We start from the raw sequence: 14,314 nt of genomic DNA on the forward strand, positions 1-14,314 counted from the left end.
GGGACCTCATGTATTTATTTCTTCCCCTCTTCCTCATTGCTGGCAGTAATAGTAAGGATAGTAACTCATCAGTGCAAAGCTGACAGGGCCTGGCAGATTGTCACCTCTGGAAACTGTACAGCTTTCTACTGTGGAGCTGGCTGAGTAGCTTCCTTCTGAGAGCACTGCTCAGCATGGAGCTCACAGAAAGGCACCAGTGAGATTGGGCTTGGATGTGGTTCTGCCACTGCCATGAAAACATTGGGTCTGTCTGGTAGAAAAGCATAGGAAAGAAGTAGAATCCCTCTAGGCAACTCTTCTGGTACACCAGGCAAGACTATGACTGCCCTCGACACTCAGTTCCATCACCAACCCACCTCATAAATGACATGGCTGTTGTTACACAATAAGTATTGGGTCACTGGGAGTTTGTAGCTATTATGCATTACTTCAGTGATGATAACTGTTCCAATAGGTTTTCACTTATTTGACACTTCTGAGTTTTACACCTATTTTCAACTTTCCTGAGAATTTGTTAGTAAAGACCATGTTACCATCTTCTAGTATTTTGGACAGTGTGGAGTCAGCCATATTAACACTGAGCCCCAGGTTGTATTATATACGCTCACTGAAGAGATTGCCTTCCATCCTCAACTACATTGAAAATTAACCTCCCCATTTGGGGTAATTTGTGTTAATGAGGAACTTGAAGGGAGACTAATAAAATGATATACCCAAAGTCATATAAATTAATACAGTAAGGGTAGGGATGTCCCCAAACTTCTAATTCTATTTTCCATTATTTCCATATTTAACCAAGGCTTAAAACTAACAGAATGGCCAGGTGCCAGTGGCTTATGACTGTAATCCTAATTACTCAAGAGTCTGAGATCTTAGGATCAAGGTTCAAAGCCAGCCAGTCAGGAAAGTATGACCCTTATCTCCAATATACTTAAAGGCCAAAAGTGGAGCTGTAGCTCAAGTGGTAGAGAGCTATCTTTGAGCAAAAGAAGCTCAAGGACAGCACCCAGGCCCAGAGTTCAAGCCCCAGGGATCAAGGGGGGGGGGAGGAGGGAGGAAGGAAGAGAGAGGAGAGGAAAGGGGAGAGAAGAGGGAGGAGAGAGGGGAGAGGGAGAGAGGGGGGACAGGGACAGGGAGAGAGGAGTGAGAGCGAGCTAGCACTATTCTCTCAAAATCACTTAAGGCTAAGTATGTATGTTCAAAGAAGGCAACTGGGTTTTTATCTCTTACAGCACTGTTTCTTCAAGCATTCAATCCTCCAGACTTAAATTGACTTCGGGACACTGCTATTGGCTATGGAGAAATTGCCTGGCAATCAAAGAGACTAAATCATACCAATAGAACCTCTGCTATTTCCCAGTTTAGTCTCAAAGAACTATGTTCAATATTCTCAATACTAACTACACACTAGAGATTAGAGTGGGTGGTGACATTCTTAGAATTATGATAGATAAAAATCAGAAAGTAAGTGAATAAACAAATTATGTGCCCATTTTCAAAGAAAAAAGATAAGCTGGAGTTTTAGGTGTCTCTTCCTTTATAATTTTAAGTTCTTTAAAAAATAAAAACAACAAACTAAGAATTCTAAGATATGGTAGTTTTCTAAGGGTTTAATAACAGAGGGTGAGTAGTAGAAAGAAAAAAGTAGAACATAGAGAATGAAGTTGGCATTTTGGCAAATAAATATTGCATCTTATCTATATAGAAACCCTCTGAGCACTAAAATACAGTACTTGACTTTACCAGCATATATGAGTTTTAAAATATTGGGATACTAGAATGATAAAGAGCAAGCAAACCTGTTAAAATTAAACTTTTAATTTTTATCAGTGGTTTTCATTTTAGAATTGAAAAAAAATTGTTACCTTTTACTTTCCTTATGAATATAGCTTGTAGCAGAAAATTCTCCCTTTAACAACTTCAGAGCTGAGTGAGAAACCACAAGGCTTTGCAGGCCACTAATTCTGTTACAGATGAAAGCATCCAATTATCTCTACAAAATTCAGTTCCTTAGAAAATGTGCTCATGATTGACTAAGTATGCTTTTAAAATGAGGAGATACCACTGTCTATTATTCCAGATCTTGATTTAAAAGTTGGACTGAACTAGCCGCAGTTCATGGGTAAAAAAAAAGACAGTCATCTATTTTTTTTCAATATAAAAAGGCAACCTAAATATTTTTACAAAATACTTTCATTTCAGATGATTAAACTAGGCTTGTTTTAATCTTCATTTTCCCCACTGCAGCCCAAACATACTTTTAAACTGCAAAAAGCATTTACAAGTAGGTGAGCTTTGTGCATTGAAGTGTTACTTATTCTACATAGTATGATCAACATCTACCAGTTACAACATAGACAAGATCTCACATGAAAAAATTCTTAAGATTGCAATCAGAGTACATGAATTTCCAGCTGAAATTCCACGAGTGGCCATGACTGAGAATCACAACTGAGTTTGGGCCTCTGATGATTTACTCACACACACACACACACTCTCATACACACTCACACATACACACACCCTCTGGGAAACTTTCAGCCTTGTAAGCTAATATGGACACACATATGCACACACACACACACGCACGCACATACACACACTCACACATACACACACGCACACATACACGGCTATACCTTCATACCCACTCCACGCAGCCCATCCTTAGCTGGCATACTTACCACCATGCTGCCAACTGACTGTTCAGTAGTATGTCTCTCATTGTAGACTATGAAATCCAAGCTTTACAACTCCTGGTGGATTTTACTTCCCAGTTACCTAAGCTGTTTGCCTGCTTTTTGGCACAGGGTCTTGCTATGTAGCTCAGGTTGGCCTCAAACTTGGGATCTTCCCACCTCTGCTTCTGCTGGAATTACAAATGTGCACCACCACACTTGACAAGGCTCCATTATTGTATAGGCTTCCCATCTGTTTATGGGCTGTAGATTTTTCTTTCCTCCACAAATGATAGCAGCTTGGTATCACTGTCCAGTTTTCATACACATTGATCTCCCAAGCAAGAGGGGGTTTCAAGATCTCATTTTGACCTACTTCAGAAGTCATCTCCAGCTCCGCAAGTTGAATGCATACTTGAACACTGCACTTACCCTGTATTAAGTCCATGCTCTTCCTGGACCACATGGTTCAGAAGCACTTTTTTTCCCTGTGGGACCACCTATCTTCCCTAATTTCAAAAGTTTCAAAGTAATACTATTACTATATAGCAGTAAGGAAATATTAGTGGTTGCCAAAGTAATCTACTGAAAACAGTTCATTAAACTTGGAAAATTATGGGGGCTGGGAAGGTGGCTCAGTGTAGAGTGCTTGTCTTGCATGAGGCCCTGGGTTTGATTCCTCAGCACCACATAAGCAGAAAAAGACGGAAATGGTGCTGTGGCTCAAGTGGTAGAGCACTAGCCTTGAGCTGAAGAGCTAAGGGGCAGTGCCAAGGCCCAGAGTTCAGGCCCCATGACTGACCAAAAAAAAAAAAAACTTAGCAAATTATTTTCACATTCCCATCTACTCAATCACCAATAAGGGCATGTAGCTTTAGACACATTCTCTAGTGTCACTTCCTAGAAAGCATACTTATTCTGTGGCTGAACTGCCCTTGGATCTGTTACTGGCTTAATATTCTTACCTTCTATTAAGAATTCAAGAGTTGGGCACAGATGCTCACATCTATAATCCTAGCTACTCACAAGTCTGAGATCTGGGGATAGAGATTTGAAAGCAGCCCAGGAGGTGGGGGAGGAGGGGGGGCCAGGAAAAAAGCTGGAACTAAAGGTATAGCTCAAGTGGTAGGTGGCTCAAGTGGTAAGCAAAAAGCCCAGGGAGAACATGAGGCCTTGAGGGCTTTTTGTTTTGTATCCATGTAATTTAGGCAGTGGACACACACACAAAAATATAATCCCCTCTGAAAAACAAGATCAGTAAACCCAAACCATTACAATAAGAAGCAGTCCCATAATAACATGGTAAACAACTCAAATGGCTTTTTTTTAATGCTAGGAAAATTGTTCACCTTTCAATGGTGACAATACTGTTAACACAGGTAGAGAGCAAACAAGGTAAAAAATGAAAGCACATACAGATGCACACAAATATATATATAAAATTGACCAGAAATCACAGGACATTTATGCAATGTTTTCTTAAGTAGAACTATTTTTTTAATACTTTAAATAGACTAAAATATTTGGTGTGGGCAGGGGAAGGAAATCAGTATTTCACAAGTTTAACTTGAAAACCAGCTGTAATAAAGCCTCAGCTCATTGTTTACTGACAGAAAAGGAACCACATCATTCTTCTGACTGTTATAGGAAGAAGGCTTACAAAGAACACATCATCACAGTGCAGAGGATGCAGCCCCTGAAGACTACCAGTGGGGAATAAGAACAGTCTGCATCCACCATGTTGCATCACAACATCGATGCCTTCTTAGGAAACCCTTGGCTCCTGAGCTTGGTGTTCTAGCTAGTAAGCACCTTCAGGATGGGAGGACGTAAGACTTGAGAGCAAACAGTGCAGCCTGTGTCAGGACACACAATCTTTCACCTGTGATTGGCTGGTGCATGGGATCATTTCAATACAACAGTCACCAAAAAGAAATATAATACTGTATTCTGTCCTTTTGAGCAGGACAGACTGGGATATTTATAGAGGTCAGGACCTTAAAAGCTATGTTTCTCTTATGAGAGAAATCTACAACCACACTGTTTTTGTTTATTGTGAAGTTTCACACCTGATACACTTACAGATTGTGAAGAGCCTAGCTATCTAGTTGTCTTTTCTCATTAAAAATGCAGTGCCATTTCCTAGGTTGCTAAGTGCGAAGTCTCATTACAATGTAGGTGTTTTGGATCACTGCCTGTTACAATCTCAAGTCCTATCCATAGTAGTAAGAGAAAAGCTATCTCAGCATCTAACATATTGACAGCCATGGAGCAGCAAGCATAGCCAACAACTATGACAACACCAGGGAGAGTAAATCATGAGGACACCAAAGGGGGACAATTCTTAATGGGGGTGGAGGGACCTAGGGCTTCCCTGGCTCTGGCCCCAAGGGAAATTCCTTAGTCCCCAGCATGCCAGAATAGTTGGCTATCCTAAGAACACCACTCAACCCTCCCTCATAATCGACAGAAATGTCCAAGAGCATAAGGCTGTTTTTAAGGATATCAGCCCCCAAATTCTTTTAGCCCACTAACTGACGGCTAGTTCCTCCAAACTTGCTAAAAGGCTGGAAGTCCAGAAATACCTTAAAGGTGTTAGCTTAAAAAAAAAATTGTGAGTAACCAAGCAAATTTAGTGGGTAGTAACAACAAAGTCCACTACTGAAACCTGTTTGCAGATAATCTTCCAAAAGTCCACCTGGCTTTGTCTAGTCACATAGTATTTCACTCTATACCTTTGAGATTTTTCAGAGCTAGACAAATAATCAAGTTTTGTATGTCTTTCTATAATCCTTTTTAAGGTTAAAAAAAACACACACAACAAAACAACCCACCAGCTACTGCCAACATCTTTGCTTTATATAGTTAAAAAGATGGCCAACTGGAGATATTTACAAATAGCCCAAATCATGGTACTTTCCACTGTATTCTACCAGAAGGGCTGACCTTGGGGGAGAATGGCAAAAATACTCTGATATGCACATTTTTATTTTGCCTACAATGTTATGATCTAGTTCAACAACTGAAGAACTACTTTCATCTTAATCTCTACGAATTTTCTTGTTTTATCCCCTTGTATAAAATGTTTAGTGTCACACCATCACTACCACTAATAAGAAGTCACAAATATTTATGCTTCAAAAGTCAGGGTCATAAAAGCAAAACTGAAGCCTGAGGTAAAGCTGGTCTCTAAGAAATACCCAATCTGAGTTCTGCATTTTGCTAAGAAATACTTTTTAATTAAATATTCATGCACACAATCTAATCGCTATAATGTGGTAATTATTTTTTCCTGATTTAACCTGTTTATATCAGTTACACAAACCAACAATGACTATCTTCCTAAGGTAAGGACATATATTCACCAGCAATGTTCCCTCTCCTTTCTCTGCACAATTCTTTTCAGCTTGAACAATCTGAGAATGTGACTAATAACAGTGGCATATCTATTTTCTTATGGACTTACTGAGGAAAGGAAATTTTCAGTGGAAAAAGAGACTTTACTAAGCTTCTATTTCCACAGACAAATGCTAAGAACCAACTTTATGCTACAGCATTGTAAAGGGCAGAACTTAATATAGAACTAGAAATATGGCAAGTTACCTAGTGACTAACACTGTAAAATAGCCAAAAAAATTTAAGCCACAGGGAAAAGGAAGAAGAGTTGATTATGAAATGGAAAAACATATCTGATTTAGCTATCTTTATAATTCTAAATGTTCACTTTATCCTTAAGTGAACACATTATGGATTTTATTTTTCAATAAATGTCTTTAATTAGAAAGACCATCCATTCAAAAAGAGCAAACTAGAAATTTTGGGCAAGAGATTTAAAAAAAAAATTAGGAAGGCAGAATGAAATTAAAAAATAAATACCTCAAATTCCTCTAGGTGAAACTACAAACCCTCTCACCTGTATCGTAAGATACTGTATCTCAAAAGATAATGTGTATCAGGCAGTAGTGAAACTTTTATTCCACTCTGAGCCTCCTGTGGCAGCAAACCAATTGATACTGACATCACCTTAGTTTAAAATACTCTAGTTAAGTCCCCTGTGAGTCAGGGAGGACCAAAGGAACCTTGGGAAACTCAATGCTGTTGGGCACAGCTAAAGTCAAGGTGGAAACCACCTTCTTTCAGGCTATCATTAGCTTCTGGTGGTACTTCCCAAGTATCTTAAGCAACCTTAGGAAGAAGAGAGGGGAACTAAAGTGAGGAGTAATCTAACAATAATCAACCCTAAGTTAATACATTCAGAAACCATTAAATGTTTAGTAATTTGGAGAAGGAGTAGACAGAAGAGCTTTATCTGTTGTGGATAAATCAACTTAGGATTCTTGTCAAGCTGCCTAAAAATGGTCAACTAACTGAATAGCCAAATTAAAACTGGCAGAATTAAAAGAAAAAATTACACTGATGGTTGTGATGAAAGGAAAATATCTGAAAGCAAATTAGGAAGATCTGAGATTTAAACAACAGAATCATTCATGACTGTTACAATGATCCTTCTGTCCATTTTTCTGCATGTATATGTAATTATAAACTCATATACAGTTTTTGTCCCGCTAAAAAATGTGAATTCTATTACATATAAAGTTAGCTGTAATATGCAAGTTAAAAACCGTTCCTACATGAACACATGTATGAGCTCAGTTCTTATCATTAAGGCTATCAATGAGACTACCTAATATAGTTCAATTTCCTAGCTGTGAGGTGCAAAACACAGGAATTCCATTCCAAGAGAGATTGCCTGAAAGAACAAAATACTCACAAAAACTTGCAAGGGTAGAAAAGGAACTCAATAGTAGGATTCTGACTGGTTGGAGACCATATTCATTACCATGATATTTGTACTAAATACAAAAATCAAGTAAGCCCCAGGGTGGGATAAGGGCTAACACTGGCTTTAAATATCAGCAAAGTCCATTATAAAGGTAACTAAAAGTCTGTTAGTTTGCTACTTGCTAGTCACAAAGACAGTTAACCAGGTAGAATTTTGAGCTATTTTTAAGGGGTAAGTGAAATCTGAGTATTGACCTTCCTGGTAAAGAAATGAGGACTTGGCATACAAAAAAAAAAATCTTCCTTTAAACAGTCAAGTTCTGAGGGGAAAAAAAACATTTTGATGTACACATATAAAATATGGCTGGCAGGGGAAAGTGAAATCAGCAAGTACCACTTGGATACATGTTGTCAGAGGGAAGGAGCAAAAAATTCTGTTGAGGAATATAAAAAAAAATTTCATCTAAGTAAAGCACATGAAAGACAATGGGCATCTAAACATCAATGCCTTAGATCAGAGTAATAAAAAAGATCCCTGGTTGCTCATGTCCAGATAGAGATAGATACTTGTGAAGATGGCATGGTGTAGGGGCAAATGGGGAAATAAGAATGTTCTGTTTTTAAAGCAAAGACCATATATAAAGACAGATTTTTCAGTACAGTGAAGATCGTCTTGTGTTGCTTTAAATCCCACTATCAACATCCCAATCCAAACTAAGAGGGGCCCTAATAAAGAATAATTGCTGCAAGTATTTTGTAAATTTAAAAAGGATAGATTTTAAGGGTATATATGGGCAGCTTTTAGAAGAGGTAGAGAAACCAACTGGGCATATACTTTCTTTTATTTGTTTCAACTAGCAAGAGACTAGACTGATTTTCTGCATCTTCAAAGTCTTAGTCTTGATGAAACCAACAAAGGCACAAATCAAGTAAATTAAAATAATTTTAACAAAAGGAAAAATCTGACAATGTTTATAAGGCAGATGAATGAAACAAACTGCATATGGTTTAAAGTAAAAAATACAACTAGATATTAAATAAGCTGCAAATATACTCAGAATACAAAGTACTAGGGTAGAATTAGAAGATTTAGCTTTCCAGAAAAATTGGGCAACATGTCCTGAGGGCAGAGTATATGCTCACAGGACTAAGATACGCTTGAGGGCCATAGTAGACAACAGGCATCATTGTGTCCACTGGTTGAGTGAATGTGTACCCATAGTGTATAGTCAGTGTAAATCAGATCTTATCAAGAAAACTTTAATATGGTGAAATTAGCACAAAAGACTGGCACTAAATCCTGTTAGATGTTTCTACTCTAATTCTAAAGAATTTACAAAACATTTTTAAAAGGCAATAAAACTTTTTTCAGAAGAAATGTTATGTGGAACTCCACCAGCTACCAAGTCCTACTAGGCCAGCTCCATAGTGCCTCTGTGGAGCCATTGGGAAGATACCGCCTAAATCACCTTAGAAATGGTACACCAGCATGGCCACTCAGTTCTGGGGTACTACATGAAGGACATCACAGGGCTATGAAGGGTAAATCCCAAATCATGTTGCTAACTTCAATCAAGACAAAAATCAACAGAGAGGAGACACTATCATTGGGAATAAAAACTATTCCTAGAAAAAGAAAGGGGGGAAAAAACAACAAAAATTAGGCCACAGTAGAAAAAATATAATACAAAAACCAGTATCTCATTAAAAGAGCAAATATGATCATTAAACATATTCACACAAACATAATCACCACTATGATGAAATCAACTGCTCAATACAACAGGTGTTTTCAATATCAGTACAAGTTCTCAAGTACATCAAAACTTCCAATGAAGGACAGATCCTCCACTGAGATGGCCAGCAGGCTTGAAGGTGGTAATACCTGGGAAATAACTCACACACTGTCAATGGAAGTAACAATCAGTGAGAAACAAGAAGTCTGGAAGTAAGCAGCAGGTCACAAGTTGGTGAAAATTTGCGCAAGAAAGGGTTTTTTAATTAAGTGGTATTGGCCTGGTGCAAATAGGAAATTTTTCTAGCAAAGGTTTCAGGCAGAGAATTTATTAATAAGAATGACATGAAACAGCGTATCACAAAATAAGGCCACCTTCAACATAATAAACTGTAGCACTATTCTGATCTTCAAGTTTGGTTTTGTGTAGAGGTTTCTGTATAAAGCATGACCACTTAATAGTGAATTACTTTTAGCATGAGCCTTTGTGTTTGATGCTGTCCCCTTCACCAGGAGTGCTAATCTCCCTTGGCTCTTCACATGGCTTGCTCCTTCTAGACCAGGTGTTAGCTCAAGCATCACTTCCTCAGAGGCCTTCTCAATGTCCTACCTGAAGCATCATGTTAGCTGCTAGTCTCTAGACAGAACCCTGTTTATCTCCTTCATAGACACATAAGACGATTACAGGTTTGATCAATGTTGTCTTAGCAAAGGCAGGAGCTGAGCTGTCTTGTTCACCTTCTTCTAAAGGCTAAGAAAGTTCCCAGCACAAAACAGGTGAACAATAAATATTCATTGAATGAATAAAAAATTACTATACCAAATTCACATGAACACATACATATACACACAAATATATGAAAATGGAAAAGTATACAATAGGAAACAACCAAATGCTGAAAAAAAAGTATCAAAAATGAAACCTGTACATACAGGTAAATATGGTTTCAAAGAACAAGTACCAAAAGTATCTATCTCCAAAAGTATGAAAATTCACGAAAACAAGATCAGGAGTGGTTATTCTACTGAGATGTAAACAAGAAGAAATGTTTACACTGTCATGAGTCAACATTAGACATAATTATTTGCAACACTGGTCTATCAACAGAGCTGCTGGAATCTTCTCACTGCAGTGCATGAAGCCAACCTCATACCTAGAAGAGTTAGGAACAGGTCAGACTGCAGGGAAGTAAATGCTAAAAAAAAAACTTACTTGCTTTTCTCCCCGTTTTTAAAATTCTAAATTCTTAATTATGCAAAACAGCATCCTATTTATAAACTGAATACAACATACTTTAAAAACAGATGGCCCTTATCTGCTGATCATACCTCAGCATAACTTTTCTAGGGATTTTTATGGAATTACATTATAAAAGGTCCATTTCGTAATACAACCTGGTAACTGAGTCAAATGAAGCTCCTCAAATCAGAGAGCAGGTCTACTACTGAAATATTTTTAAATACCTTTTAAAAAAGGGTACTTTATTACTAGATTGGCTTTTTAAAAAGGATAAATATACTGAAGTAATTCTAGCATATCCCTGAAAACAATTACACTGTCACTTGTGTATTTTTTATGAAGTGGAAGGTTAAATCAGTAGACTGATAGGCTATACAAGTCAGTTATTATCTGGTTGCAAGTCAAGGGGACTTAGTCCATACGAACTTTTACTGGTCCCAGAGTTAACTGGTGCCAGGGGCTATTAGCGCAACTATTACTGATGATGAAGTCACGCTGCACTGTTTTGGTATCAGAACAAAAGTGGGATGAAGAAAAGAGGCTTGGGAAAAGTTGTCAGCAAGGTATCTCTATAGTAAGATTTACCAGTAAATAAACAAACACAGAAAGAACGAATGTTAAGCCCTACTGAACACATTAAGGTCAAGGATTTCAAAAGTTAATCCACTTTTCTTCCCCCCAAGAGTTTATTTTTTGGTAAAAGGCAGAAAAATTAGTTTTTCTACAAGGAAAATCTGCTTCTAAATGATAATTTGAAAATCTTGATATATATATTATATATTAAAAAAGACAAAAATAACGGATAAGTGAGAATAACAGAGTAGGTACTGTAACTTTATAAAGGCTTGCCTAAGGTCAAGAAGCAGCACACGCATACACACACATACACACACACACATACAAACACACACACACACACATACACACACACACACACACACACACCCCTCATTTAAGCAAACTAAAAAAATGTATATAAACAGCACAATACTGCGATACTGGGTCATGATTACCTGTACACATAACTACTACTGTATTATAAACCTTTGGGACACTCAGTCTTAGGCCCAACAAGATATCCTTAGTCTTTAAATCTTCTTTTTCCCCTTTTTGGGAGGGCATTTCTAGACACTAATTTTCCCATCTAATATTCAAACATAGGAAAGGATTCCACAAGGTGCTTTAATTGATGAGACCTCAAGTGCTGTTTTCTCTCTGGATTTTTTGGATAGCAAAGAGTCCATGGGGACCAAACACAAATACTATGACAGAAGAGTTGTTACATTAAGTCTTTTGATGGAACTTGATTGATGATGAAGCTTTACGACATGCTCGAGCAACGCACTGAAGGAGATCCCATCTGAGTTAATACTTTGTCCAACCACTGTAGAGGTCCATTCAGATGAAGTTCAATCCAGCAAGGAGTACTTGTTACTGTCTGTCTTCTGTTTGAATAAATACAAGGGAAAAAAAGTTAGCAAACTGTATGTAACAAAATGTTATATCATTTGAACAATTCTTAATTTTGTACATCTGGGTTATTATTTTGAAAAATGGCTCATCTTCAAAATCAAAATACTCCAATGAACTGTTTTAAGAAATTTAAAACACATTCTTTTCCTCTTAAATTAAGAGTAGTTTATTGACATTGTTACTTAACCATTACTTAAAATGGGACATTTCTGAGGGAAAATGTAAGCTCTATCAGGCTAAGAGAAGTACACAGGAAGTACTATTGCAAGTAAAGTGAGAAATAGTCACCCTACTCAACCAGCCATAAATTAATAAGATACTTAGTATCAAACAGAGTTTAAATGGAACAGGGTTCAAATTTAGAGTATATCAAAATCATATTGAATTTTGACCCAAGCTAAATTTTTACCACAGAAGACTTGAGAGTTGAACTTCCCCTAATAGAGCTAAAGAATAAACATCTTCTTTAGCAATATCACTCAGTCTTTTGATTAAAAACAAACAAACCAACAAAATACCCCTAGTACTTCAACAAACTGACAACTCCTTGGGAATTACCAAGTTTTCTGACATCCTGTCCCTCTCATGAACTTGTCTGAGTTATTTGTTACACAGACAAGTCAATAATGGTGCTTCTGCATCTTCAACATGACAACCTTCCAAACATAAGTCTGTTATCAGCTCTTCATTTCCAAATGAATGATATGTGCCTAATATAATTTGAAACAGTATTTCTAAAAATGTGTTCTGTAGCAGATGATGTAAGTACCCCACTATATCTTTCAGATTATGAAAATGCTCAAGTTAACTTCCAAGTGCTGATATTTAAATTTCTATGTCTGAAATTTTTTCTATTATACCTGTACATACAGTACTACAAGAGCCACAGTGTGAAGCTCACTTGACTTTGGGTAATGAATACAAGATGAGACCACAAATAAGGAGGTTATTTGCTCAAATGGCCTTTCATCATGTTTGTCCAATCTTAGTTTTTTCCATTTTTATTCTCTAAACAAAGCTGCGGTTTAACTGTCAGGATTACAACTTTTCACCCTATCCATTCCTACCTATAAAATCCTTTACATCTTTTAAAAAGTAGTCGATGCCTCATCACTACAAAGAAGCCTTCTCTGAGTTCTAAGTGAAAAAAAATGTCCTTCTGTAAACTAACATAACCCTTTAAATATACTGGTATTATGTTAAAATGTATGCCTACATGCTTGAATCATATCATCTATAATGCCAGCACTGGAATTTGCAACAGTTTTGAATTCAGGTCTCCAACTTTTCCTTTATTATTATACATAGAGATCAGCTAACTCCAGATCTTCAATGAAAAGAGATTATAAATGAACGCTAGAAGAATAGAATACAAATAATTATACTGTAAACTAATGAACTGAATATATATTTCATACCTGTATTCTGCTCCCCAACCTTTTACAAAACTCATTCTTATGGTGCACATTCTAGTTAACTGATATACAGCTTCAAAACCCTGATTAACAGACTGAGCCAGAAGAGCAGCAAATTCCTGGTTATTAAAGATCTTCAGGTTACAACCTAGGAAAAAAAATAATAAATGAAACTGTGTGTGAACAGCATCATTATTAAGAAACAATTTAAAAGGAAAATACGTTTTATTTACAATATGAGCATGCAAATCATCTCCTGGTTCCTAAAATTATTAGCAACTAGAACAGCTAAGTAAGTTGATGTGATATTTATACTGTTGAGTCCATACCTGGTGGAATTTTACACACTGTTGCAGGGTGCCAGCCGTATCTCTGATTGCAATTGGGGCTTTGCACAAAGATTGCACTATCACTTAGGCACTCAGCAAAAACTTCCCCACCTATGTAATATAAGCGCACTCCTCTTCCTAAAATGAAATAATACTATGTTAGTCTTAGAACATTTATTATTTCAGTGTGACTATGGAAATCTTAAGAGAGATTCTAAAATGATCTGTTAAGTATTTCTGTGACTTTTTACACAGCCAGGCTTTAAAAGTAATATATGCTAAAGAATTTTAAACTGTAAAAAAGTACATTGACAATGGGAACATTTCAAACAAATTGTATTTAAAAACTTTAAAAACTGAGCTAATTTTGAGAGAATGACTATGTTTGAACAAGTGTATTTTCACTGAGGCAGAATTCCTTAAAGATTACATGAAGGTTACAAAAAAAATATCAAGAGGCTATGTATCACAGAGGCAACCGAATCTCTAGATCTATAAGCAAAATTAAGCAAGAAAAAAAAATGGAATGAGGTATCTTAGTATTCCTTTCAGAATCTGACAAATCAAAAGATGCAAAAGAATTGTTTTATGACAGAATGTAAGAGTTATCCTGGTGTCTCAGTACCTTCTCTGTCAAGAGAATTTTTCAGATGGGTTAAGAT

General features: G+C 36.8%; 1 protein-coding gene across 3 annotated transcripts in view; it reads right to left on the bottom strand.

The window, feature by feature from the left end:
* Positions 1-8,284: 8,284 nt before the first annotated feature.
* Smad2 (SMAD family member 2) overlaps positions 8,285-14,314 on the bottom strand; it is a 63,952-nt gene continuing 57,922 nt past the window's right edge. Inside the window, exons 9-12 of one of the 3 annotated variants that reach the window (XM_013018990.1) lie at positions 13,653-13,790; positions 13,327-13,471; positions 11,719-11,880; positions 8,285-9,958 (exon numbers count right to left, since the gene is read on the bottom strand). In XM_013018990.1, the coding sequence (XP_012874444.1) occupies positions 11,757-11,880; positions 13,327-13,471; positions 13,653-13,790 (407 nt within the window). In that variant the 3' untranslated portion in view covers positions 8,285-9,958; positions 11,719-11,756. Of the gene's footprint in view, positions 9,959-11,598; positions 11,881-13,326; positions 13,472-13,652; positions 13,791-14,314 lie in introns of those variants that run through there. The other 2 variants (XM_013018991.1, XM_013018989.1) reach the window with 2 other exon arrangements.

Source organism: Dipodomys ordii, unplaced genomic scaffold (genome assembly GCF_000151885.1).
Source record: "Dipodomys ordii isolate 6190 unplaced genomic scaffold, Dord_2.0 Scaffold43, whole genome shotgun sequence".
Classification (NCBI taxonomy): Eukaryota; Metazoa; Chordata; class Mammalia; order Rodentia; family Heteromyidae; genus Dipodomys; species Dipodomys ordii.